Below are 27,790 nucleotides of genomic sequence, written 5' to 3' on the forward strand. Positions count from 1 at the left end.
ACTCGTCCGTCCCTCTCGTCACGTAGATATTGATCCTTCACGATGGCATCTGAAGACGAAGCTCTCGGATCAGTCGCATCCTTCGGTCTCTCGAGCGTCCTAGCCTCAGCAGGTATCGACCTCTCCTCCCTCGGCTCGTTTCTGGGTGAAGGCTCCGCAAGCTCCTCAAAACAAATCGCAGAGATAGAAGCTGAGGATAACGACGAGGACAAGTACGAGGATGATATCTCTGTAGATGGTATGGAAGGGGAGGAGGACGCGGAACAGCGGAAAAGGGATGAAGAGCGGCGTAAGAGGGAAGAGGAGAGGTGGATTAGGAAGGGACTGGAACTGACTGCTGCGGTTGATAAGGGCAAAGGAAAGGAGAAGGAAAAGACAAAGAAAGATAGGGAGTTGGAACAGGTGATGAAGATTTGGCCGGATTTTCAACAAGGAAAGCGATTGCGGATGAGCGAGATTTTCTATGAGACGCCTCAGGATAGAAGGGCGGTAGCGGTGCAGAAGAGAAAGAAGAGGAGACTGGAGAATGGAAAGGAATGTGAGTCTTCTTCCTTTCTGCACGAAAAGCTGTGTCACACATCGCACCAAGATACTTGTTTAGCTATTCGATGTCTGGTCGTAAGCTTACGCGAATCTTTGTGTTCAGTCGCATTGACCATAGACCCAAGTACGATACCCAACCTACCAGCAAGCTTCTTACTCCCCTCCCTACCTCAACTGGAAGTCCTGTCCCCCGACCAGCCGAACTACAAAGCTCCCATTGGATCCTTCTTCGACAAAGAATGGGTTAAGGAAGCGAGAGCCAGGCGGAAGAAGGAGATGACCAGACCGCCTATTACGATGGAACAGGATTATCACGTGGGCGATGGGATAGTACAGGTGGATTGGCAGAATGATGACCTGGGATATGCGCTGGAGTTAGAAGATTGGGAAACAGGGATAGTCATGTGTTCATTGTCAGTCATTCAAGCAGTTCCCGTTGTCGAATTCCAGCTGATTTGGACTCGATCGAATTGCAGAGATGTTCCCGCTTCGAAGTCTAGCGAGCCGCTAGCTCCTCGGAATGGCGTGCTGGATTCGGGAGATTGGATCAACGATGTCATATGGGATGCGAGGCGTGTTTCGCCCGATCTGATAGATAGTGAAGAGGAGGAGTCTGCACCCGCAGAAACACTCAAGAAAATCACACAGGAAGTAGGAGTGGTACAGCCTGCGATAGCCAAGTTGGACCCGTTCAACATGTCAAACGATCATTTATATGAGCATTCCCGAGAAGCCAGATACAGGATTAGGCAGACGTTTGGAGCTATTGAAGTATTTCATTCGTTACCTGCTAGGCATCTTCAACTTCCTTTCGTAAGTGCAGCTAGAAGTAGTAGTCCTGCATCGTAAGCTGACGATCATGTTTGACAGTACAAAACCACTTTCACCAAATCGGAAGCAAGAGCATGGCACAGACCTGCTCTTCAATTTCCAACCGGTGTTACCTTCTCATTTTCGAAGATCAAGTCGAACCCTTCTGCAGCAGTCAGCTCGAAGAAAAACAAGATTGTTGCAGACCCATCAGAAAGATTCAAAACCACTAAAGATCTATCGCTGGCGGAGAAAGGCCCATATGTGTTATTGGAGTTTTCGGTGAGCTGATTAAGCGGAACCAAAAGGTTCAAGCTAATATTGTATGCAGGAGGAGTACCCCCCGATCATGAGTAATTACGGTATGGGCACCACCATTGTCAACTACTATCGAAAGAAGGACGACAAAGATGAACACGTCCCCAAACTCGATTTCGGACAACCGTCAATCCTCAATCCTGGAGATGCGGAACCATTCATGCTAGGCTACGTGGATCGCGGGAACGTAACTCAAGTGATACATAACAACCTGATTAGAGCACCCATATTCCGCCATACCCCCGAAACTACCGATTTCCTCGTGATTCGCCAGACAATCAATGGGCATTCCACCTTTTATCTTCGACCTATCAATCACATCTTCTCTGTTGGGCAGACAGTTCCTAACGAATCTGAGGTTCATGCGCCACATGCTAGGAAGAACACCAATACGTCCAAGATGAGGTTGATGATCATTGCTTGGCTGTTGATTCAGAACTCGAAGCAGAAGAGGTTCAAGATGGCCAAGCTGTTGAAGTATTTCCCTGATCAGACGGAATTGCAGATGAGGCAGAGGTTGAAGGTTAAAGGGAATGTGAGCTGCTTCTCTGTTGATCACAAGAATTTTCAAGCTGACAACATGAATCTATCTGATTTTATAGGAATTCCTCACATTCGCACGAGGACCAGGTCCAAATCAAGGTTATTGGATGTTGAACCCGGAATACTCGTTCCCATCCGAGCGTAAAGAGGTGCTAGAACTCTGTACGCCTGAAGCTGCAGCGCTGTTCGAAGCTATGCAAGTTGGTGCGAGACATCTACACGATTCAGGGTATCACAAGACCGCGGAAGGTGGACAAGAGGATGAAGATGATAGTGGATTGGATATAGAACAGCAATTAGCTGTGTGGTCTACGACGCACAATTATAAACTTGCTGAAGCGCAGAAGGCGTGGTTGGTAGTCCATGGCGAAGGTGATCCGACGGGTAGAGGAGAGGGGTTCAGTTTCTTGAGAGCGAATATGAAGAATTATTTCTTGAGGAAAGGGGAGACAGAGCAGGGCAGAAGGCGTGAGTGGGACTTCCACTTGCCGATATTACAGCTGTGATCCTTCCTTGAGTCAATGGACAGCTGATATGATGTGATCGTGAGAATAGTGGAAGCAGAAGCCAAAGCCGGCGGGGCAGTCGTGAAAATATCCAACGCAGAGCAAAATAGGATCTACGAAGAGGAGAAGCGTAAAGTCTGGGACCTTCAATGGAACTCGCTGTCCAACCCCAACCCACCGGAATATAACGCAGAAGATGACGAGGAATATAATAGAATGCAGAACTTCGTATCTACCCCTGCTGGGCTTGGGCCGAGGTTCAACAGGGGTGATAGTCGAAGGGCATTCTCGAGGGGAAACTCAATGGTCAATACGCCGATGTATGCTGATTCGCCGAGGGAGATGAGTCCTGCGATCAGTTTGGATGGCGAGTCGACGTATACGGGGGCGAATCCTACGGCTGGGAAGGTCTTGAGGATTAAGAGGAAGGTGAGTTGTGGTTCGAAGCATAATATATTTTACTTGAATAAGTGTCCACGGATCAAGATGAGGATCATTCTCACAAACCCGGTTTCTTATATCAGATATCAGAGAGAAGGCAGAGCTGATTGATGTTATGACCAACAGGTCAAAGGCAAAGAAGTCGTCGAGATCGTTCGTGAACCAGCTGTCATCCAGGCTTATCTGCGTAGAGCCGAAGATAAGAAACTGGAGTACTATATGGACAATTACGACTCGCTCGCACCGACCGGTAATGAGGAGGAAGATGAGATTATGAAAGCTGCGTAAGTCTCCATCTCCCCTTTGAGTGGATGTAGGTATAGGACTGATTTCATTTTGCTGGCAAATTCGGTAGATTGAAGAAGAAGATTGAGCAGATCAAATTGAATGTGCAGAGAAGGGCCATGAGGAAGAAATATGCTAGTAGGACGCTGGACGCTTCTGATGTGGATGGAGTGGATCTGGAGGGAGGGGTGAGTGAACGTCCATCTTGCATTCGATTCATATGTTGGGAGTGGTGAGACGACTGACGTTGAATGTGGTAGAAACGTAAATGTGGTGCATGTGGACAGATTGGTCATACCAGTAAGTTCCGTTCAGCTGGTAAATTAGTCAAGGACCCTTGAGCTGATGTATGGGATCACCGAATGAACAGAGGCGAACAGGAATTGTCCAATGTTCAACGCCTCGTCCGTTGCGCCTTCACCATCCATGTCGACCGGTGGTGGGACGCCCTCTGCCTTTGGTGGGGGGTATACACCCGTTGATACCACTACTATCGATAGTGCTCTTACGCCTAGTACTTCGTTTAAGATCAGGTTGGGAGGAGGGCAGAGATGAGCGAGTGGCATTGGTTTTTCACAGAAGAGATGAAGAGAAGTACCGCGTTGCTATACGTTTTATCAGTTTCGTATTCCATCGATGATATTTTGCGATATGATATGTATCATTCCACGACTTAATTAGTCACCCATCTACCCGTCTCATCGATGATGTTCAGACTTGACAAGCTTACTGGAACGAGCTAGCGCAGAATACTAAGCAAGTGACTCTATCACCTCAACATGTCCCCTTGTACGAAAGTGTGCCTGCCCACTGACATATTCGCCTCGTCCTCGACCCTCCCTGTGAATCAAACCCTTGAGAATGCAGGAATCATCTTTACGTGCGAGTACCTGAGAACATTAGGAGTAAGTTGGTTACTCGTAAAGATCTCTTCCACTCAAACGTCATGAGAAAATCACATACGACGCGTCATGTCGCGTCAAGTAATGAGAGTCAGTTCTTCACGTGTTGCAAAGCATTACTATATTGGGTAACTATGCCAGATACAACGTGGGAAATCGGAGAATTTCTTTGACAGAAGAGGCGCGTGCGTGCTTTTTCGGTATAACCAAGTAGAAGATCAATTATCAAAGTGAAAGTGAAACTAGACTGAGTGTGCTCTTTGTTCTACTGATATTTCTCAACATTACGAGTACTCGTCTGTCTTCAAGGTTTCACACTCAACACTCACGCTCACACTCGTTTTCACGTTATCCCCACCATCATCATCATCATCAAGTACACCTCCGGTAGATCGTCGGTATCTCTCGAGCAAAGCATCTATCAACTTGGTCAGAAGAAGATAGAAGAAGATTGATACCTTACGAAACGAATTTTAACGAAATCTGCATACTCGCACAGCCTGAAACTGATACGAAGGTCCAAGCGCAACTCGCAACGACCTATAGGACAACCAAACAATAACAAACATTGAGTGTGAATGGATAATAAAGTAAAGTTGGTCACACACAGAGAAAGGAGTTGATCATTCATTCCACTGCAACTTGCATTCAACCATCACCACTGCTATCGCATGTCACATCAAACCCGATAGCAGTATAATCAGCAGAAGAAAGGAAAATAGATACCTACATTGAACAAGAGGAACAAAGGGCTAGACCATATCGACCGATACCTTTGTGAGTATTTGACTTCATCCAATCACCATACATCTCATCCCTTTGGTTCTTACCCATTATCACTGTAATCATCCCTTTCGTCCTAGCCTATAGTCTGCCTCATCCCATATGAAACACCCCTTGTCGTGTATCCTGCTTGATCTGCCTATTCCAGCTCAATATACTCATCAGATTGACTGATTCTCACTACTATTACCTTCATATCAGCCAGAATGTCGCAAAGAACATCAACATCAGCATCAGCATCCTCATCCTCATCCTCATCACACCACCATCATACTATGGCAGCAACCAGTACCACCATACCGTTAAAGATGCCTGCACCGGCTGCAGCTGCCAGTGGATCTGGATCTGGATCTGGGACTAGAAGAGTAGGCAAGGAGAACACGCGATCATCAAGAAGGAGATTGGGGAGTACGGGTCCGCCGGTCATTCTTGGTGGTGGGGTTGGAGCTATTGGGAAAGCTACTGAGCTGGGTGTCCAGAATGTGAGTGCATGCGATTTATTCATACCGCTTTTGGTCATATGACCGACGAGAGAGGTATAAAGGAAGTGGATGAAAGGTTGTATGAGGGTGTGTACATCAACACGGATACTCTGGTGTAAGGAGAGCAAGGTTATTAAGTTGGATATGAATACCAGTGTTATCAGTCAAGAATGAGGATAATGAGCGGGATACGTCGGAACTAACATTTTGATGTGGTTATAGCTTGACCCATACACGACACTGTACAACAAGCCTGCGATCCAACAACAACAACAGCAGCAGCAGAAGCAGCAGATCCGCTCAGTATCACCTGCACCTCATAGACCATTATATTATCCTAATTCAGCTGCCTACCCTTCACCCAAATCACCGTTGTTCTCCAGCCCAACATCGACTTTACAATCGTCCAGTGGTGGATCAACGGAGAAAAGTGTTAGCGGGAGTGGTAGTGGATCCAGTCATAGTAATAGGAGCAGGTCTCCCGGGCCCAACTCCCATTCGACTGTCGCTCCTGCAAGCGCATCAACAAATTCACTCTCAACCACAGCATCGACATCTTCAAGAACTCTGAAGACTCCTCATTCGAACAAGACGGAACATAATCCCATCATAGCTTCCTCTTCCAGTATCATGGATTCATCCTCTCCGTCACCTTCTGTACCGATAGCTGTTCAACGAGCAAAATCATTCCAGCATCAATCACCTACACCCAATAGGACACAGGTCCCGGCTATGGCTCAAGGTCCGTTACCTCCTACGCCACTTATGACCGATATCAATAATCTCAGAGGATCCACCAAACCACTCAACATTCCTCCCAATCGAGGTAAAACACCACCACCTTTGGAGGTCAAGGAGAATCGACTCAGTCAAAATTGGGTGCATATCGATAACACCGATACTGACATGGGATTGAGAGGAACATCAATCGACGAGACACCAGTCGTTCCTGCCAGAAACAAAACTAGGTTGCCTACTGCTAAGATGGTACCGGTCAAGAAGATGAGTAGTGATATTGCACCAAGCGAAGATAGACCACCTTTGGAAAGGAATCAGACCGCACCGCCTCTCTCACCTACTCCACTACCTCAAAAAGGAGGCAGAAAATCATTAGACCAGCTGCGATCTGTCAGTCCCTCACCTGCATCCAGACAGGCGTCTCTCAGTACACCACCTTCGTCCCTTCTGGATAACGCTCCACCCAGCTTATCGAGTTCCTCATGGAAGAAAGCTGAGAAGCCACCAATGTTCAGCAGAAGATCTGAAGATTTACTGAGGACATCAACCGAGACTGCCCCAACGAAGAAAGAGATTAGAGCTATGCAACAGCGGACTTTGGGTGTGGCGAGCACTGCCACTCTCAGTCCACCGGTGGATATGGACAAGAAACCTTCTGGGATATCACTGAAGAAGAGTTCTGGTGCGTTGAAAGCGCTGTTTCATCGAAAGGACAGTGGGAAAGGCAAAGAGAAGGAAAGAAGCGAGACTCCACCTGTGCGAAGACGTCCATCGGGTGACGAGCTAAGAAGACCATCGACAGACGAACTTCGACGACCGTCCATGGGTTCTCGACCTACCCCTTCACCTGTCCAACATCGTGATTCCCCTGAATCCCAGACCAGAGCTTCCTTCTCAGCTGATCGAACAATGTATCCCGCTCCTCCACCAATGTTACGTGCTGCTTCGACGGGTACTTCGCCTTTGCTGAATGTCGCTGGTCCATCCAAACCACGAAGCCTTGCTCGTGATGCCCCTGCACCACCTCAGACCGTCTCACCTGTCTCAGCTCCCTCTGAGCAGTCCCCCGAAACTCCTTCATCCGAGATAATCCCTTCATCGTCATTGCCTTATCTCAGTGCTATGGCCAATAGGGTATCTCTCGCTCCTCCAGCTGATATCACCCCTGTGGCCAAAATTGAGGATCTGACATCGAAGACGAGATCACCCGAATTTTCAGATTCGACGACCAGAGCATCTAGTTCTACGCCTATCGAGATATCACCAATCAAGCACTCCAAATCCCTTCATCTACTTTCGTTGCCTGATCTCGACCTAGACTTTGACTTTGGATTTGAGAAATTTGCGGGCCATCCTAATCTTGCTGGATCTCCTACGACACCTCGACGATCCCCTAGAAATCCTCGTAGTCCGTATAGAGGCTCAAAAGCGAAAGCTTCGCCAAAAGCCTCGCCAGCTAGATCATATTCGACAAGATCTCCTCGAGCAACCCCTCTTCCACCAAAGCTACAGCGCACAGCTTCCGAACGGAGAAGGTCTCAAAGCTTCGATGGACCAGCAGGCAGCATACCCGTGCTGGAGGATTTTTGGAAATCATCCTCGGATATGGGTGGTTCTTCTCAACCAAGTTATATCACACCTTCGGTGGCAAAGTTCTTCGCTTCTGCTTCGTCATCTTCCGCGCCTATGCTCAGCCAAGGTTCACTCTCACCTGATAAGCCCCTGCCTCATGCACCTGCAAATGAATCCGAACCCGAATTGAGTCATAGTCGCTCGAGGTCGAGATCCAACTCTTCCAGAATATCGTCCTCCGATCATGTCAGAACACCGTCAAACGCTTCTTCGACGAATGAGACGCCTTCACCTTCACCACCTCATACACCGCCTGAAAGGAATTTGGACGGATTGGGATTCGGTGATATTTCGCCCGAGGGAACGGTCATCGCTGAAACGCCAGCTGCTCCTGTATCAGTCGAGATCAAAGAGGAACCAGTAGAAGAGAAGAAAGCGGCTCCACCAGCACTCAGCATCGCACCTGATATTCCATTACCTCCTGCGCCACAATCTGCCTTGGCTTCACCAGCAATGATCACATCTCCCAGCCCTCAACCGGAAGAGAAGAATGAATTGCAGAAACCTCGAGAGAGATCGAAATCATTGATGAGCAGAAGTCAAGTCATCAACCCCGATCCACAGTTCACCATCCGAGCTTTGGCCAAAGAAGTTGAAAGATTACTTTATTCGTTCAGATACCCGTCTACGGGTGTCACCTCTGCGGATCGAGCTACAATGTTGCGAAACGATCTGTTGAACTTGATGCTTGAAATCGACAAGCGAGCATATGATCAATCGGAGGAACAGGCTTATACGATCCTTCGAGCGGCATGCTTCGATTGGGCCGATGCGCTCTTGTTTGAGTTGAGGGTCGAACAGCCTGCTAATGAGCGAGGAGCATGTCTGGAAGGTCTAGCTGCTGTGGTTGAGAGGTGAGCTGCTCGTCTACAGTAATGGCCATATTAGCTGACACTCTGTTCAGTGCATGTCTTTCCGAACAAGCTTTGAAAAATTGCCCGGCTCATCAAACCAGATTCACTCAGATGATGATCAAATGTATGACATTCGTCATGAGCAAGTTGGGTGCGAAAGGTGTTTTCCACAATACCTTGCTTTTCAGTGGAAGGTTCCTTGCTTTTGCTTTCTTCAGAGTACCTCATGTGGGTGAACAACTGGTTACGGTACTTCAACCTCCGAAGGGGGCTTTGATGAGGTTCACCAAGAATATTATGATGGGTGTTCCTGCTTGGTGAGTGATACTTCCCGCTGAACTTTGTCCAAATGCACTCCTTTCTAACGATTATCTGATTCCCAGCCCCGTCAAGCCTGAATATCCTGAACATCTCCTTCCTCTTTGTTTCGACAACTCTAGAGCCTATACTGCCCGATTAGCAGCTCTGGCACCTGAGTTCCCCACCGAAGAGGAACGGGACGCTTTCCTATTCCAACCTGGAAACTGGCTTCGACGATGGCAATCGGACGATTCCGAACTATTTCCAGCGTTCTACAGAGCGTATCATCGACAACTTGCTATCTACCTTGGACCAATCGTACAATATTATGAAGCCCTCAATCGACCTGTCCCAGCATCCGAATTGATGCGAGCACCCGGGTATGCCCACCTGGCTACCATCTTCGCTAAGAAATGTCATTCCTATATCCTCGGGTCGGTCAACGCTGTCACCACTTCATCTTCTTCTACGAACTTTGAAGCTACCGAAACTGCCGGATTTAGAGGAAGTCAAAAACCGCCTGTCTTGGAAACTGCCAACCGAAGATTGGTGGAAACCATTTCTACATTCGCGAACCTCAGAGTTATGATACCTGACTTTCAAAATGGTCAAAGTAGGATGATGGAATGTGATGGTACGCAATTATGGACGGATATCATCGATGTGTGGACCAAGAACTTGATTTCGAAGACTTCTTTGTACGCTCCCAAAGGCGTTTTCTCACTTTTTGATCTGTTAGATGGGATTGTTGATCCGCCTTTCGAAACTACTACTTCTGGTATTGGGTTTGGCACCAACCCTGGAGCCGCGGTCGATATCCAACAACAACAACCTATCTACTCGTTGTTGGATATACCTCATTTGATCTATGTCGTCAGGCTTATTTTGACAGAGGGCGAGCATGCTTTAACACTTGTCAAAGCTATTGCATTCGTCTTTACGCATTGGGAGGTGTTGACTGCTAGACCTGAAGATAGGAAGGAGCTTTGTTTGGGGTTGTTATTGCAGAAGGAGCTGTTCGAGAGACTGTTGTTGTTCTGGTCTCAATCTGTTAGAAGTTATATCCTGAGGCTTGTGGTATGTCATTCTAGCTGCTGACTCACGGACAGGGGATAATGGCTGATATTTGAATCGTAGGTCTTCCGACTAGGTCATATTCACACGAAGAAAGAAGATGGGTCGGGTCACTTGTTAGAAATTGAATCTGTCAAACTACTTCAGACTCGACTTGATCTAATCAAACGAAGACATGACGAACTTGAACCTAAACTTTATGGGTTGGATGAGGAAACAAAGGAAGAACAGGTCGTACCTACTACGCCTGTATCGGAATATGGATTCAACGGGATCCCCAGAAGTAAATCTACGATTACGATGGTTGCTGAGTCCCCCAAATATACCGCTCCTGTCAACAAGGCTGAGAAGTTGTTGGGGTTGGGATTGGGCATCGATGGTCAGTCTGAATCTAATGCCAGAAATCAAATCAGCCAAGAGGGTAGGATTGAGAATGATGTGCCTGGTGGATCGGGATCATCAGGTAAGATTGGAAAGGCTACGAACTGGTTGAAGAAGTCATTTGGAAATAAGAAGAAACGAAAGGATTCATCTTCGAGTTCTCCTTCCAATTCGGCCTCACCGGTGATGGGTGATGATTCACCGTCGCCTTCTTCCTCGCCCAACATGGGACTCACCCCGTCTTCAAAACCTTCACCTAGGATACCTGAGATTCACACCAAACCACCCTCTGCACCCTCTTCACCCGAACTTTCACCCACCGTCCCCACCGGAAGAAAGGCCAAACCACCTACTATCTTGACTGGGTCACCAGCACTCGGAGGAGGAAATGGACCCAAATCGCCCAACACATTTTCATTCGAATTTGAATTACCCACTACCTCCCCTCGATCAGATACGTTCGATCCTACTCCCCAACCCCAACCTCCGTCGCCCTCACGAAGAACCTCGCAACCACCCCCACCCCCTCCCTCCAGTCCTGGTCGACAAGGTCCGCCAGCTTCACCACATATGTCTAAATCATTTAGTAAAAGGTCGAGCCTTCTGCCACCGAAAACTGCTAGTGCGCTTGAGGGATTGATCATAGAGGAGGATAAGGAGAAATTGCGATCGATAGATTCGCATTCCTCTAGTAAGAGGGAGAAGGAGGATGATAAAGGGTATGATAAGAGGTTGCATGCTTATGCTATTAGGATGTTGGCTGAGTTGGAGGATGCTCAGAAGGAGGTTAGTGCTTTACTTTTTCTTCGTGACTTTCTCTCTGTTTCAAATAATACATGTGAAAGAATCATTGTTCCCTTTGACACTTCATTTGCCTTTTGTGTGATGTTTGTGCTTGTGATGGCTGAGAATGAAGCTGACATCTTTTTGCTTTGTAGTACGACGAATGGTGGTCTGATGGAGGGGTTGGAAAGATGGATGGCGCTCCGCCTAGGTTGACGGTAGCGTGGCCGTTCCATGATGGAGAGGATTAGGTGTAACATACGGTTAGGAATATACACGAGAGATGCTTTCTTTGGTTCATGAGAGGAGAGAGTGCGAGGGATGATCTTGATGATTAGTAAGACACGAGGGGAAACATAATTAAGATACTACAGTGCAAGTTTGATATCTTGATAGTTGGTATCTTTATATATATATTATTTATATTGTGGGATTTGACTTATATGATGCATGTAATTTGGTATGATATGTGCGGGGTATACAATACGGTGTGTGGAGTGTTTGATGTGATGGAGGATATAACACTGTTTACGAGATGGTACAAGGGTGATGAAAAGGAGACAAATGCGTTTACGAGACTTCCTCAAAGTCATCTTCCTCGTCATCTTCGTTATTCCTGTCTACTTCCATTGAGTCGGTATTTGAATCTGCGTTAATACTCGGTTGTTGACTCTGTACATTGGTAGGTTGGTCTTCAATTAATGGTTGCTGATGCCCTAGATCACTCTGCGCTTGATCTTGTTGAGGTAATCGTTCTGACTGAGTGGTATCTGGTATAGTACCCACTTGACTTTGAGGTATGGACTCAGACAGTCCCATCTGCACATCTTGACCACTCGAAATCTCCTCCTCCATCCCTTGCGCCTTTTCGCCCTTCTCCCCTTCCTCCTCCTCGCTCCCCTCCAAACCCAACATCCCCCCAAACTCCCTCCCCACCTCACCCCTCTTGCGCTGTATATCCCTCCTAATTAGATCCATCTCATGATCCCTCCGCTGAGCTATACCCTGCTCGTCTCCCAGGACTAAGAGGAGCTTGAGCTCGTGCGCTATATCTCGGATGTTCTGTGCTGAGCGAATTAACGAGGAGGTCCGCAGGGGCAGGTGGAGGGGGAGGGTTGAGGATGTTAGAGGGGAGGGGGAGGTGCCGATCTACGCTCAAGAAGTCAGCTGAGAGATCTGATCAAGTCATGGTACATGCCAGAATCAAGAAGCTACGCTGCAGTAGTATATCGTCACAACTCACATCAGCCAGCTCAATCAGATCCTTCAACCCATCCACCACACCTTTGATCTCCCTATCTATCCGTTCATTCCACCTCTCATGCTCTGCATCCAGGCCCCTCTGGAACCTCTCTTCTGTAGTTAGTTGACTCGATTCCTCGTTGAAATTGCTTTGGGTCTGGGTCTGGGAGATGTGTCGTCTTCGACCTAATGTCGCGGAGGGGAGGGAAGTGGGGAGTAGGGAGTCGGTTTTGAATGGTTGGGATTGGGGGGTCGATGACATGGTGGTATCTTGTGGGAGAGGTGAGGATGGGATGAGGGAGGTGACTTTTCAAATGACTGCACGGGATGTGATTTGGTTCGTGGTTGATAGCGGATGTGAGAGAGATAGGAGTTTGAATGATGTTTGTGAGTTGGATTTCGTACGAGTTGAAGTCGCGCACGGACAATAGATGGTCAGAGTGGAGGATGACCACTTTGGATACTTGGAATTGACTTTTTCGATTCTTCCTTCTCTTCCTCGTCTTCTCTTTTTCGCTCGTATCCTTCATCATTACAATATCACTCTGACAAATGATCAGCCAGTAACAACAGAGCGACTATAGACAAGGTTGAAATCTCAGAATGCTTCTCAAGCGATTGGTCGACTCGTTGCCTGCCGAGTTGGCTACACTCGTACCGGAGTTGGGTGAGTGGTGTTCCCTTGAGAGAGACTTAGCTCATACGTGGTGTTCAATCGATGTGTCTGCATTTCACACTAGAGTGGATTCATGACAGGATGCACTGTATCTTGCATGTTACGAGCATAGCTGACCTCGTTTTTCCGTAGACTCTGCAGGAATAAAAACCACCGAATCACTCATATTCTCTTCTCCTTCCACTGTCCTCCGCCTTGTTCCTATATTATCGACCATCCAGCTCGACTGCCTCGTATCGATCTGCGTGAGACTAACCGCTCCAGAAGGCATATCAGCAGATGAAGTAGAGGAAGTAGATGGAGGGTGGAAGGGATTTGGGATTGATATTTTGGATGATATGTTTGGAAAGTGGGATGGAATAGGGGTGATTGAATTGGCTGGACCGAGGAAAGTTGGGAAGTCTGTGAGTACAGCTTGTTCAATCTAAATTCCAGCCTTAGAGAGTGCCTATCATGTGAGATAGGAGCTAAGCTTATGATGCGAACGAATAGCTACTTGCCCTTCACGCTTCGCTCCGGATCCTCGCCTCGGACCCAGAAGCGATATGTACCTGGATAGATACGGAGGGATCGTTCTCGCCCGAAAGAGCCAACATGATATTGGAGGAGTGGCATGTCGATGTGAGCTTGATCCTCTGTTCAGCTGCTTGGTTGTGAAATAATAGCACATGGAACCCAGCTGATCATGTTAAGAACGTAGGAACCAAATTTGATATTGGAGAGGATAGTAGTGATAAATGCTTTCAAGCTGGAAGATATGTTTGAAGCTATATCGCAGATCAGGAATGTAAGGCCTGAGTTGCGAATTAGAATCGATAGAACGCAGCTGATAATGCTTGACAGCCGAACGATGACCTGGATCAACGAGAAACGAAAGTACTGGTGGTAGATACGATATTTACCCATTTCAAGGATCTCTTGTCCGCTACTTCTGCACAAGGTTAGCTTCCCCGTTTCCTCCGTTCAGAATGAGATCGAGCTGATTGTGCAACCATAACATCAGGCCACGCCGACTTGATCACTCTGATGGAGGAGATCGCTGAGATCACCTATTCTAAAGGCATGGTGTCGTTTGTGAGTATATGATATCGCTCATCATGCCTGTTCAGACCTCTCTGCGTCAATTTCTCACCTCCTCACCCCAAAATTCCCCTTGTTCTGAATCTGTTACTTCTCCCTCTCTCGTCTCACTTTTTACCATGAGTCCTCGTCTCCGGCTTGATCTTTCGCGCCTCTCGCCTTTTAAAGTCTCCGCTTCTATCTTCCTCCCTTTCGCCCCTATCCTCCCCTCATCTGACCCCAACTCCTCGCGTCCTTCCTCCCTGTAAAGCAATCGTCCCTGATATCAATCGGCTTTCAACATAGATAATCAACTCCACCGCATCCTCTCATCCTACAAACCCCCAATCATCATTCAACAAGATGGACATCAAACCCGCTCTAGGAGTATCTTTCACCTTCACAACCGATATCACTTTACTCATCCAAGAAACCGGAAGGATCTTTGGTCTGACCGATGCGGAAGAGAAGGAGAGAATAAGGAATAAACCCGGTTTGAGAGGGTTGGTGGAAGTTATTAGAAGTAGAATTTGCGTGAGTCCGCTGGCTCATACGAATTCATTTTCGAACATCAGCTGACTTGGTACGTGCAGCATACTGGTAATTGGACTGTCTTTGAAACGGTGAGCAACCCCCGTACATCCTAATGATACCCATCCTATATACATGATGGAAGGGTGTTGCGAATCTATACTGATTTCTCTTGATGAAACAGGACGGTGTGAAGCTATTTGACATCGTTCCACCTCATGAAATTGACGAGAAGACAACACGGATCTCAGCAGGTCTACCTACTGGACCATATCGACCTAAGATTGGTAGTCTTGCTCAGACTCTTATCCCATGAGCGTCTAAGCAGAGTGCCACTATCTATCCCCATTAACCCTTTAAACCGGTAACGCATATACCGAGGAGTCCATTATCAGTTGATCGTCCGTGGGGTCTCCACATTACGTTATTCAGTTGTATAGTAGTAAAGGTGTCTTTATCAGTCTATGTGTGTTGTGTGTATTTATCAATGTATAGAATGGAATGCTCATTCCGATTTACGAGGACCGATCCAGTAGATGCCCTCTGCTAATGCATAATACTATTGTAGGGATATGTAGATGTACGAAGAATGATGACTACGAGTACGCAAGATCTGATGATGGTTGAATGGTTGACATGGTCTGAATGGGTAAAAACGTTATCTTTGGTTGATTAGAGGTGATTAGTGGATTTGCACCCTGAATATACAAATATTCAAATATTCAATTACAACCGACCAGTCCACCATTCCCACCATCCACCATCACTTTGCTATCTATCCATCTATCCATCTACATCCTTTCTTCTTCCTCTCCTCCTCTTTCTTCCTTAATATAAGATTCTCATCCATCTTCCCGAGAGTATGTGAGAGATCACCCGTACACCATAGACTATCACCAGCGCATACACATCTCGACCTCCCCTACGTCAAACACAGTACCCAATTCCCGCTTTAACCCAAAAGCGATACAACCTTACTCTAGGTGAGACCTGCTTTCCCGCTTATCCAGTGTGAGTGTGTTTCACCTCCCCCTCCTAGCCCAACGAGTGGTCAAGTTTTCTCTTCCGTCCCTTCAGCTAGTCGACCTCTCCTTCTGATGTACGAGTTTCAAGCTCACTTCACTTGTCCACAGACTGGAATCGTTATACAACACACATCACAGCGGATCACTCATCACTCAATCTCGGTCATTGGTCATTTGCCGCTCGTCGTACGGTACACACATTACATACTATTATTCAAACGAGGTGAGTACGTTTATCATCTTTCATCCTCCTCCTGTCGGTCATCTACGTTTGCTCCCTTCTAGATGCTCATTATCTACATATACTGATAAGTCCATTTGTCAGATCCACATTCCCCTTTACCAAGGTGTAAGAGGTAGCGGGCCGGATAAGACCGAGGAGGGTGAATAATCGTTACTCAGAGAGATAGTATACAAGGTTCGTCTGCGGATTGGAAGAAACAACATCGTGAGTACTCATCTACTTCATATCCATACCTGGTGAAGCTAGTCTATTCAGCGAAACCCTTCCCAGATATGCAACCCTCCTTCTCTCCCTTGTTTCCCATTCGCAGTCCCTCAGCGGCTCACGACCTCCCTTGTACACGTAAACTTCCGGAATCACCTACTCACTTACCCTTCTTTACCTCACCAGCTCTACCATGACCCAAGTCAAGCCTAAATCTGAGATGTCGCCGACACCCTCAACTCCCCTCGGAGAATCCTCGTCAACCCTTACGTCCTCACCACCTTTATCGCCTTCTTCCTCTCACCCCCATCCGTCCGACGACGAAATCACCTCCGACCTTTCCGGATCATGGATGGATATCGAAGAGTCCTCCGTTGGCCCATCCGTCCTGGGCGATGTCGGGTTTAGCGATACCAGCAGCGATTCTCATGGACTAGAACACGAAACCCGATCCCAGTGGTCTACTTCTTCTGATGGAGGTAGAGATGCGGATGTTGAAGATGGAGGGGCGGTGATTCTCGAACATACCCATGAAGACGAGATTGGTTCACCCTCACTCTCGGGATATACCGACGCTGAAGCTTCTACCTCAAAGCTCGACTCCTCAAGAGATACTCTCCATACTTCCTCCGAACACATCCGTCTAATCTATCCTGACGGAGCAAGCTTTACCTCTTCCTCTCGCACGACTCCCAGTGCCTCGATCATGGGCTTCCCGCCTCCTCAAGCTGATCACGGCGTCAGACCCAGATCCGGAACAACCATTGTTGAGCCCACGCTCTCATCCGTCGTCGCACTCGGAAAACTATCCCCTCGAAGAAGTTCTAGTCCGGTTAGAAGAGGTGTGGAGGATTCTTGGTTGCGTTCCAGTAAGCTGTGGACTCCTCCTAAGGAAGACGTCAACGTCCCTATTGTGGATCGAAGTGGATACCAGCTCTTGAATTCTACGGAAGATATCCAAGAAATACCAGAAGAAGTTGGTCGACCTCAAGTGACAGAAGAGCTTGAGATGCCCAAACTGAGTATTGGGTCCGAAGAAGCAGGGGATGAGACTCTCACCGGGGAAAGGATCAAGACCTTTCTGAGAGATCTTCATGTCTCGACCAACGGGAAGACGTTTCAGTTAGATGATGAAGCTACCGATGGCCTCAAAGAGGATGTTATGCAGAATATGGAAACCCAGCAGGTTCTCGCCGCTGATAACGTCGAGGCTATCAAGGCTATTGCGAGGAAATGGTGAGTCGATACCACTCATATGTCTAATCAAAGTGTGCTGACTCATGCTTGCTCAGGTCTACACGAGTCTCCTACTTCGCCCTTGTTTCCTTCGTCTCCATCACTCTGATACGATCTTTCGGTTCCAACCTGTTCGTTCCTTTCGTCCCTGACGCACGAACCGAACGAGCAAGCATCGCCACTACTGCTGTTTCAGTCGAAACCCCCAAATCCTCATCATTTTGGGATCATCTACCTTTCGCTTCGCCAGCATCGACTTCGTCAGTCTCTGCAGCTAGTACCCCTACTACTGCTGTTCAGCCGGATCCTCGACTGATCGAACAAGCGTTAGCGACGTTATCATCGATACACGACAGACTCTCCTCAGCTGCAAGCATCAAGCCGACTGCCGACACCACAGCCCATGAAAGCAGTAAACACATCAGAGAAGGGAACCACAACTCTAGATCATCCACCTCTTGCTGTTCGCTGTCCGTCAGGAATAATAACGTCGCTCTCACAGTACCTCCTTCGGTAAATCCTCCAGAGTCTAAGGTATCCATCGCCAAGAAGATTACACAAAAACTTCTTGGAGCGAATAAGACCGATGAGCCTGATGTCAATACCACCCCCGCGACTCAGGCCTCTCCGCCCGACTGCTCCTGCAGCTTGTCTACGATCGTCCGATGCCAAGTCTTCGATAGGATCGTAGGCCCAGTGAAATTTTACGCTATCGCATCTTCGCAATACGTTGATGGCATATTTAGTCCGATACTACAGATTTTAGTCGAAAGGACCGCTCAACTTTTCAGCTCAAAGACCAACACCACTGCTGCCGCCGTGGACCGAGCTTCGAGAGGTGCGGTCCTACTCAAAGACGGCATCGGAAACTTCTTCATCTCACATGTCCCTTCCGCCAATACGGAATCTCTTGCTCGTGCTTCGGCAATGTTCGACTCTCTATCTGAATATGTCGAAAGTCGACTCGATGCCTTATCAGACTCATTGGACGAGCAAGTTGAAACCATGCAGGAAAAGAGTATGGATTCGATCGTCAAAGCTAAGAAAGGTCTCGATAGACTCATCTCAGATTTCAAGGCGTATAGGGGTATCGAAGATGATGGGAAGAGTAAAGCCAGATCCACCGATGTAGGGAAAGATGGACCGCTGCCTTTCGCAAAGATGGAATCACCCTGTAAAGCAGCAAGTGGAGGATGTAAGCGAACTCGAAGAGGGGAAGCGAGAAAGGAGAAGAGGATGTTGAAAAGAGAAATGAGATTAAGAGGAAAGGAAGTGAATATCAATATCCCGCCTATGGAGAAGCCTTCAAGAGGTAAGAGATTTATGGATATGGTACATCATGTAAGTGTTCATGCTGTTGTGCGAGAAATGGAATACAGTATGCTAATTCGTGCCTGGATGGGAAAGGGTGCTATGGCATTTGTGTTGTAAATTGGGTGTTAATACCTTTTTGTCTGATTTAATAAGCGTTTCTATCATCTTCTTTTCGCTCATCTTCTTCGACTAGTGACGCATCTTTATCCTCTTCTTCATTCTTCTATTTCCCATTTGAAGTCGAATCATCATTATATAGCGAATACCAGATACATTTTCCCTTTTCCACTTCTTTCTTCGTTATCTCATTGGATCGTCATTTCCCCCCTTCAACGCTCACATTCAGTTGTAAAATCTCTTCTTTCATTTTGTATATCCGATTTTATGGCTATCACCACCACCATCTCCTGTTGTCACCCCAATCCGTTGTAATCCCCTTTTATTGTATATATTTTGATTATTCATGTTATTTTAGTTGTTGTTTGTTGATTATTCTTTTATGTGACTATGAAATTGATATGACCTCTTTCGATTGGGCATCGCATACCACTCAGGTCCAGCACAAGCATCTGAACAAGACCATTTCCCACTTCACTAGATGAGAAATCTGCGAAGTGACTAACCTCGTCAAACTATTTTTTGATCTCATCAACTTCGGGTATTGCCGATCAAACATTGAGTTACGAGATGAGATCCCAGATGACTCGACACTGGCAGCTGGATACTCAAACATTCAGCACCACTATAACACATATATGATCATCTACCAGTCCCACCTTCCCACTTCACCGGCCCACCACCAATACCATGTCATCCTCTCACCTCCCACCACTCCCATTCCACGTCCTCTCCGCCTTCGCCCCCACTTCAGGAACAGGCTCCCAAGCTGCCTTGGTGATCTACCCGTCCAATACCGATCCTAGGTGGTTGGACGATAGGTACCTCCTTAAAGTCGCTGGTGATTTTGGTTATACAGCTACAGTCCATCTGGCTCCGAGTGGGAAAGAGGGAGAGGAGGGGGAATGGGAGATTAGGTGGTTCACAGCTAAGTCTGTGAGTTGAGTTCATGGATGGGTCATTGATCATATACGAGCGAGCATATACGTGTTTTAAAGCTTTCGCTTTTGCTTTTGATCTTCAGCTGGATCTGGGTTCCGCGGCGTATGGAATGATGGTATGACTGACCCACGGTCATACTTGTACGTAGGAATTAGCCCTGTGCGGACATGGTACGATCTCAACGTCCTATATCTTATTCCAACAATACCCTCATATGAATACTTTAAGATATATCAACCCGATAGCGGGGAGATTCCAGTCTACCAGACTTGAAGTGCCTCTCTCGTCGTCAGCCTCGTCTTCTTCAAGCAACGAGGTGGAAATTAGCCTGCCGAGCTTGCCTCAAGAAGTGCTCAGGTCCATGGGGAGTGGTACACCGCATGAGGATGGAAAGGGTTTGAGAGATGCCTTGGGTGTAGGTGAAGATGAGGTGTTGGATATTTCAGAGTTCAAGTACGGGGTGCACAAGTCCTTGATCGTTCTGGTTAAGGGGGAGGTGGGGTTGAGGGAATTGCAAGTGGACATAAGGGGATTGGTAAGTCGAGTTTCTTGCTTTGAGGAATACCGATTGATGGGATTGTCCGCTCATCTTGTTCTTGTGGGATGTTACAGGGCGAGATAGCTTCTGGACAAATCATCATTACTCAGATATCCCCTGAATCGGAAAGCAGTGATAATCTGGTCATTAAATCGAGGATGTTCGCACCTGGAATTGGGATACAGGAAGATACCATTGTGAGTTTTCGTTGCGATTTGGCAGATCGTCGAGGCATGACCATACAATCCCCCTTGAACCTTAACGAATACATCCCATGTCTTTCCTCAAGCATTATCGACGTATCCCACTATATACAAAGGTCTCTTCCCGTATGCTTGCTCAGCTTACACCTCTTCCCCTCTCCTTCCGATAGACCGGATCAGCCCATACGTACTTGACGAATTATTACCTCCTCACTCCCGCTTCTCGCTTCCTTCCCCACAAGTTCCAGCAGAACCCTAGTGGTGTGACCATCCAAGCCACCCAGCTGAGCGAGAGGGGAGGGGGAATGAAATGTATCCTTGGAGAAGGGAATAGGACGGTGAGATTGATAGGCAAGGTTAGGGAGTTTGGGAAGGGGTTTTTGGTGGATGATGATGATGTTTGATGTTTTATGCGTAATGACAGGACAGGACACAATGGGGATCAAACGGCAATGATGGACTGAAGGAGGTCTCTTGTCAGTCTCATATTTGCAGTACTAGAAACTCGTCATATCTGAAATCTCCTTGCAGTTGAAAAGACAAGATTTCTTCTGATGTTACTGTATATCGCACATTCCATGAATACATACATTTACACGATGTACATTAACTATTATATCTAAAGTATTCATTTGTGTATTATAGTATGTATCTATACAACTAAAACGAATAATATATACTGTACAAATCAACAACAAAACCAACAAATACTCAAATGATAAATGTCCAACACGAGCGAAACGCAAGTTAAATGAGATAAGATAGAATCAAAATCAAAATCAAATATCAAAAATCAAAAATCTCAATCTAAGATATATCTTCTTCTTCCCTGCCCTGTAATTTCGTTTTGGCCAGAGAATCATCTTACAACTCAGCCCATCCCCGGTCTAATCCAGCAGAACAGACCGCAATCAACTTCACTGCCTCACCAACCTCAATCCTCCTCATCTTCAAGGTTCAACCCCAACCCCAACTCATCCCAATACATCCTAATCTCCCCCGCAGTCATCCTATTCTCAGGAAAAGGATTCAACATATTCTTCAACACCCTTCTTACTTCCTCTGATACCCGCTCACCCCCATCTAAGAAAAGCATCGACGGACTCCCATCTTCATACGGCTCGTTCAACTGCCTCATAGCTTTATTATCTAGGTCAAATATTTCATCTAAAGAGTTCACATCGGGAAGCAATTCGTTGGATGGAGAGGTGGGTGTTGGGAGTTGAACGATAGCTTTGGGTAATGATGAGCTTTGATCTGAGATTGTAGTAGTAGATTTAACACTACTTGATCTTCTGAGTTTATCATCCTGCGACTTCCTTAGAGATCCATTACGGGATATACCGTTTGTCGGGGAAGTCACATCAAACTCGTCCTCATCAGATAACAATCTCGTAATTGCGTCCAACCCCGGTCCATTGTTACTTGTAGGTGTTCCAGTGGTGTATGGACCGGATTTGACCCAATTCGCATAAAGCTTGACTCCAGAGGGAGACTCGTTGCTCGTTGCCTCGTCTGACGCTCGGATACTTTCCGCTGAAGTCATTCTCTTCAATTTCGGTTTGACACCATGTGAAAGACCATCAACCATAATCGAAGTAGCCGCGAGATGTTCTCTCGAATAACTCGGTGGAACCCTCAATGACCCCGCTCGTCTCACTCCTCCACCTAATGCTGCAGTCGTTCCTGCACCAGAGGGGTATCCCGCACCAGAAGCAGAAGCATTGGAATATCCCCTCCAAGCTGATGGATAGGGGCTCCCGGCGGTGGAAACTCCATCTTCGTTCCCTATTCTCTGGAATCTCTCCCTTTCTTCGTATGCCCACAGACCTCCTTTCCTGACATGATGCATCATCTCGACTGTCCGTATGCCTCGGAAGGGCTCTCGACCCGTTAGGCATTGGTAGAGTGTTGCTCCCAATGCGAAGATGTCCACGGGGAATGAGAAGGTTTGATTCGGGTCGACCAGCTCGGGAGGAGAGAATGGGAGAGTCCCTAGACCTAGACCATCAGTGGGAGGATGGGCAGGATGGATGAGCAGGGAAGAACCGAAATCGGATAATCGGATGTGCAGATCGGCGGTTAGCTGGAGGGTTGGCTCAAGTATTAGCACGGTTCATTGGTGAGGAGAAAGTTGCAGTCATGATATCCTAGCAAGGATATCTGGGTAAAGGGAAGATGAAGAGTGATGACCAGAAGAAGAGGAGAATAGACACCCACGAGCAAATTCCCAGGCTTGACATCAGCATGCACCACCCCCTTGCCATGCACCCATTCGAGCGCTTCGGCCCCCTCCCTCGCCCACCTTTCCCACAACCTCCTTCCCACAAGCTGAGGACTAATACGTAGCATCCTGTCCAGCGTCCCCAGCGGGGCATGTTCGAGGAGCAATACCAGCCTGGAGATGGAGGGCGCAGAGTTATGTTGATCGTATCGTACCGATTGAGCTAGGGATGGTAAAGAGGGGTATGAAGGCAAGGTTCCAGTCGAATCGGGTGGTAAGGGCGCATGAGCATTCATGATGGTAGATGACCTTTGTCTTCTTAGATCACCTATCGTTATGGTATTGGGTATAGGTTTTGATTCCGCCCCAGTCAACAAGTCTGAAGATGATCTTGTATGTGTTTGATTGGTATTCTGCCCTTGACCTGAAGGGAGAGTAGGGAATCCTTCGATGTCCTCTTTAACAGCTATGAGCTTCACGACGTAGACACTCCCACATGGTCTTTTCCGTTTCTGCCTCTCTCCTTCAGGTATCTCGGTCGTAGATGGTTGATGACTACCCCTCAACGGAGATGCAGCCCTCTGTCTAGGTCTGATCCGTCTAGCATGATCGGATCTCTCCAGACCAGATCTAGATCCAGATCCAGATTGTTTGTTCGGTCCAGTCAAACGATTCAGGAAGAAAGCCTCTCTCAAACCCATAGTCTGCGATTCCCTATCAGGTGCCAGTCTCTTAGCAGCGCATAATCTCCAACTTCCTCCCCTCAGGCCATCGCCATCTTCGTTGACTTCCATCTGCTCTTGTCTCCCCGTCCCAGTGCCAGTCGAAAACAGTACAGATCCACCGTTACTCCTATCGCCATGTCTGGTCTTTCTCTTCCGCTTGTAAGCTGCCAGGTAGGCTTTGGCGTACCGACCCTCGCCCAGAAGGTAGGTGGAACTAGGCATTAGACGCAGTTCGATATCGTCTGACGAAGGTGGTAATGGGGGTTTCCAACCTTCCAGCCCGCCCGATCCGGTAGGTGGTAATTGTGGGGATTGATGTAATGGTGAGAGGGGGTCTTCAATCCCAGAAGAGGAAGTATAATTATCGCCTGATCTCTCCTTTTGTTTGAGTTTCTGACGCGATCCAGATCCGGAGGATATACTGGTGCTCGCCCCATTATCATTCTCTTTAAGAGGGAGTGCCGGCGGGATTTTCCTAGCGACTGAGGACGATCTTGACAAGTTGAGAGGAGAGGGTGCGAACGAGCTTATTCCGTTGAGAGAGCTTACTAACCTCGGTGCGGGAGGGGGAGTAATACTTTGAATTGGAGTATCAAAGAATGATGATGTACGGGGTGAAGGGGATATATCGTTCTTGTCTAAACTGGGTAACGAAGTTTTCGTCTGTAATGTTAGACCCGAAGAGACGGGTACACCAAATTCATCTACCACTCCGCCTCCGCCATTGGAGGAAGACGAGAACGTATTGGAGATACCTTCTAAATCCATCTTCAAGCCCAGTTCCGCCCTCTTCTTCCCTCCCGACGGTAAGGTACTTGCATGAGCAAAGTCAGTCGTATTCCCTCCCAAGTCGAATATCGAGTTGTGACTGCTTGACGACGGTACTGCGGCAGGACGGGATTCGGCTAATGGTTTGGGGGGTGGGATCTCGGGTTGCCAGGATGTGGTGAATAGGTCGTTCCGCGATGATGAGGGACGTGGTGTGCATGGATCGTGGGGTGGGATGGAATGGTGTGGGTGGGGTTGAGAGTCGCGTAGGAGCGACATGGTGTTGGGTGTCCCTCCTTGTTGATTGGGATGGGACGGAAGTGCCTATTGGTGTGGAAAGTGTGACTGATGTGTTGTGGTTACAAACGGATGGGTGTGGTTGAGATGTGGTTGATAAATGACCAAGTGTGTATGGAACTATGACGATGGTGATGAAGTAATGTTGTTGATTGTTGATCAGAGTAGTTGGGTGGGTTCCTTTGGATCTGATGTGTGATGGATGGCACTAATCCTTATCCAACAGAAACGGTCCGATTGATCCCGGAAGTATATCTTTCTTTCTGAGCTGTACTGCGAGGTGAGGCTGTATATTTATATCTGGTAGCCGTGACTGCGACCCGTGACTGGTAACTTGTAACTGTCATTCAGGTTCAAGGTGATCTTCAACTGCGAGATACTTTTGATTTTGATTTTGGGTTGAAAGTGCTTTCGTAATAACAAGAGATAACTCGTATACGGAAAGGAACGATCTTGAGTTCCAGGATGTAATGTTCAATCTAATCCCCAAGGATTATGGGTTATATCCGTTTTCTTGGCGACGCGCAGGATTTAACTGGTCTTAGAAGAGCAGAGCTCAAGGTGTGATATGAAGCTGTATCAATTAACCACTGTGATGAAGGTGGAGTGAATGCGAATGCGAATGCGAATGCGAATGTCTGAGCTGCAAGCTATACATACATATGCTATACAATCGCAATCGTCGCTGTCATGTCTCTGTACGTAGAGATAGATAGATGATTCAGGCGGATTCAGAAAAAACCAAGAGTGAGACCAGATATCAGGTTGTTGCTTGATTCGGCAATTTTGTCTGATGATAATTTCCGAAATTGAAAAACATTAACATGGTCTGGACCCACCGGTGGATGTTGATAAATGAAGAATGATCCTGACTATCTACTGGTAGTAAGATGCGATCGAGCTGATAATCCTGATACTGGACTGACATCAACACAAGTTTAGTTATCCTCATCAGGTAAGTATTCGCAAATTGATGAGATGAACAGTCCGCTTCCTACCTCCGCACCCTGCACAGCAGACATGATACCGTTTATATTGTCAATCATCCGTATCCATGTACATACGATACAACCATTACAGACCATCATCAAAGCTATACCATCCTTCTAATGAATGCAGGCCCTATCCTTACTGACTCCTCGTTACCTCCTTCAAACTAACACTATCCGTACTATCCGCTGCAATGGCATGACTAACAGTCGGCGACTCAGGAGGACTCAACGTCCATCTAGCTTCTCTCTCCAAATCCTCTCTTGGGTGCCTCGAGACACCTTCCAACTTAGTTATCGTAGCAGGAGGTGAAGGCGTCCTACTACCATGATCGAAAGATGATATCGTGGGACTAGCTTCGAAAGGCATGGTCTCGGGCGAAGGAGCCGCAGATCTCTTTCCTCTACCTCTCTCGTCTCGGACGTATAACCTACTCGTTCCTCCTTCACTGATCCCTCCGATCGTACTATTACTCTGCAACGAGGCGGAATTACTTTCCAGATCTGTCTGCGCGTCGAAGAATACCGTCGAACTTGATCGTGTAGAGGTAGATACGTCTGATACTTTGCTGATCAATTTTGACCATAGACTATTGGAGTCGGTGCTACCACCGGGTAAAGCTGATTTTGCTCTGACGGGCGAACCGATAGGTGAAGGAGTGGCTGATCCGTAATCTCTAGGATTGGACGTGAGAAGTGGTGAAGACGGTATAACCATAGACGGACTACTTTCTTTCCTATTCCTGCTCCTACTCCTATTTATACTATTCCCAGAAATCTCTCTTGTCAAACCACCCGATTCTATATCCCTTCCAGGTCCGTCGTCATGGTCATCGTGTCCCCTTATTCGTCTATACTGTCCTGCCGCATCGTGGTCGTTCTCGTCTTCATCGTCTTTGCCGCCAGCTTTGATCACCTGGTCGACCAGGCAGAACTGCACCACGTTCATCACCAAGGGAAAGATGGCCATGACGAATATCACTTGGGCTTTCGGTCCGAGATGATCGAGTAGGCTATGTGACCAGTCGATCAGGGATTTTGAGATTCCAGGTAAGGTGAGGGGAAGAAGAACGAGGAGTTTCATGGTGATTATTGACATTAGGTAAGGTGCGAGTTGTTTCCACCAGCTATGTAAATGAAAGTAGTTAGCGATCGTCGATGCGCAGAAACAGATGATCAGATCATGCTGATTGCTGCACAAAGGTGAAAGCTGAAATTTTCAGCAGACTCACAAAACAGGATTGGGCGGATGACCATATTGTCCACTTATGAACCCCTCCATAGCCATGTATTTTGAGATGTACCATGTATAAGCTTTCAAACTGAAGTAGATGATACCGACGCCTATATCCGCAATATATCGGTTAGCTGTTTAGATGGAAATCTTCAGAAAGGACCATAGCAGCTCACCGATCGTAGTGTCTATCAGTACGTTCAGGAAGTACAATGAACATGGATTGTTGTGCGCTACTGAAGCTACCACGTCTGATATCTGGTGAAGTGATATGACATGAGCAGGTGATCCAATACAGTAGGTACACGTATGAGGATTTCATCCTGACGATAAAAGCAGAGAAGGCACTAACCAGAATGTTCAGACCATGCACCACAGCCTGCCCAGCCAACTGCTTCCCCACATCATACACCCATATCCTCCATGATCGTTTCCGTTTTTCCAATTGTCTCTTAACGACCAAAGAGAGAATGACGAATACCCCCACTATGTGTACACCACTCTTAATTAGCTTCTTACCGCCTTACATTCATCGGAAAAGATGACTCACTCAGAGCCTGAACCACCAGCCCCGTCGTACCCAGAAGCTTACATCTATCTTCATCGGTATGACCGGGTGGTATTACGGGTGAAGGCGGCTCCACTTCCATGGTAGGTTGGGTGATCGGTAGTGGATGTTATATACAAAGTAGGCTTGGGGCGGGTGACATGTATGGTATAGTAGACAGGGTCTGCGATAGCCAGTTGGGTTGTGTAAGCTTTGTATATGTATGAGAATGGTGATTTGGCACGATGAAAGGACAGTGACCGGTGAAATGACTAGTATAAAGCCAAGATATCTTGGATG

The 27,790-nt window shown here is 47.3% G+C and overlaps 8 protein-coding genes across 8 annotated transcripts; 5 read left to right on the forward strand and 3 right to left on the reverse strand.

Moving 5' to 3' along the window:
• Positions 1 to 42: 42 nt before the first annotated feature.
• On the forward strand, positions 43 to 4,001 carry I302_104104 (uncharacterized protein; the record flags this gene model as incomplete). The annotated part of the gene is made up of 11 exons (XM_065869799.1): positions 43 to 538; positions 647 to 956; positions 1,020 to 1,356; positions 1,414 to 1,635; positions 1,685 to 2,194; positions 2,274 to 2,682; positions 2,770 to 3,149; positions 3,288 to 3,445; positions 3,517 to 3,634; positions 3,707 to 3,746; positions 3,817 to 4,001. The coding sequence occupies 11 exons, from the start codon at positions 43 to 45 to the stop codon at positions 3,999 to 4,001; spliced, it is 3,165 nt and encodes a 1,054-aa protein (XP_065725871.1).
• Positions 4,002 to 5,337: 1,336 nt separating this feature from the next.
• On the forward strand, positions 5,338 to 11,626 carry I302_104105 (uncharacterized protein; the record flags this gene model as incomplete). The annotated part of the gene is made up of 6 exons (XM_019189471.1): positions 5,338 to 5,613; positions 5,836 to 8,837; positions 8,888 to 9,154; positions 9,221 to 10,214; positions 10,275 to 11,378; positions 11,531 to 11,626. 6 exons carry the CDS (start codon positions 5,338 to 5,340, stop codon positions 11,624 to 11,626), a joined length of 5,739 nt encoding a protein of 1,912 aa, XP_019049033.1.
• A 319-nt stretch (positions 11,627 to 11,945) lies between these two features.
• On the reverse strand, positions 11,946 to 12,879 carry I302_104106 (uncharacterized protein; the record flags this gene model as incomplete). Its single annotated transcript, XM_019189472.1, has 2 exons — positions 11,946 to 12,524; positions 12,619 to 12,879. The coding sequence occupies 2 exons, from the start codon at positions 12,877 to 12,879 to the stop codon at positions 11,946 to 11,948; spliced, it is 840 nt and encodes a 279-aa protein (XP_019049034.1).
• A 341-nt stretch (positions 12,880 to 13,220) lies between these two features.
• I302_104107 (uncharacterized protein) lies at positions 13,221 to 15,199 on the forward strand (the record flags this gene model as incomplete). Its single annotated transcript, XM_065869800.1, has 9 exons — positions 13,221 to 13,284; positions 13,426 to 13,697; positions 13,786 to 13,914; positions 13,994 to 14,080; positions 14,137 to 14,233; positions 14,297 to 14,367; positions 14,659 to 14,886; positions 14,946 to 14,975; positions 15,068 to 15,199. 9 exons carry the CDS (start codon positions 13,221 to 13,223, stop codon positions 15,197 to 15,199), a joined length of 1,110 nt encoding a protein of 369 aa, XP_065725872.1.
• A 1,350-nt stretch (positions 15,200 to 16,549) lies between these two features.
• On the forward strand, positions 16,550 to 19,023 carry I302_104108 (uncharacterized protein; the record flags this gene model as incomplete). The annotated part of the gene is made up of 3 exons (XM_019189474.2): positions 16,550 to 17,592; positions 17,649 to 18,933; positions 19,000 to 19,023. The coding sequence occupies 3 exons, from the start codon at positions 16,550 to 16,552 to the stop codon at positions 19,021 to 19,023; spliced, it is 2,352 nt and encodes a 783-aa protein (XP_019049036.2).
• A 690-nt stretch (positions 19,024 to 19,713) lies between these two features.
• Positions 19,714 to 21,110, forward strand: I302_104109 (uncharacterized protein; the record flags this gene model as incomplete). Its single annotated transcript, XM_019189475.1, has 4 exons — positions 19,714 to 19,959; positions 20,114 to 20,500; positions 20,578 to 20,700; positions 20,877 to 21,110. 4 exons carry the CDS (start codon positions 19,714 to 19,716, stop codon positions 21,108 to 21,110), a joined length of 990 nt encoding a protein of 329 aa, XP_019049037.1.
• A 530-nt stretch (positions 21,111 to 21,640) lies between these two features.
• Positions 21,641 to 24,702, reverse strand: I302_104110 (uncharacterized protein; the record flags this gene model as incomplete). Its single annotated transcript, XM_019189476.1, has 2 exons — positions 21,641 to 22,792; positions 22,927 to 24,702. 2 exons carry the CDS (start codon positions 24,700 to 24,702, stop codon positions 21,641 to 21,643), a joined length of 2,928 nt encoding a protein of 975 aa, XP_019049038.1.
• Positions 24,703 to 25,848: 1,146 nt separating this feature from the next.
• I302_104111 (uncharacterized protein) lies at positions 25,849 to 27,593 on the reverse strand (the record flags this gene model as incomplete). Its single annotated transcript, XM_019189477.1, has 5 exons — positions 25,849 to 26,836; positions 26,942 to 27,053; positions 27,120 to 27,201; positions 27,296 to 27,429; positions 27,494 to 27,593. The coding sequence occupies 5 exons, from the start codon at positions 27,591 to 27,593 to the stop codon at positions 25,849 to 25,851; spliced, it is 1,416 nt and encodes a 471-aa protein (XP_019049039.1).
• Positions 27,594 to 27,790: the final 197 nt, after the last annotated feature.

Source organism: Kwoniella bestiolae, chromosome 2 (genome assembly GCF_000512585.2).
Source record: "Kwoniella bestiolae CBS 10118 chromosome 2, complete sequence".
Taxonomy (NCBI): domain Eukaryota; kingdom Fungi; phylum Basidiomycota; class Tremellomycetes; order Tremellales; family Cryptococcaceae; genus Kwoniella; species Kwoniella bestiolae.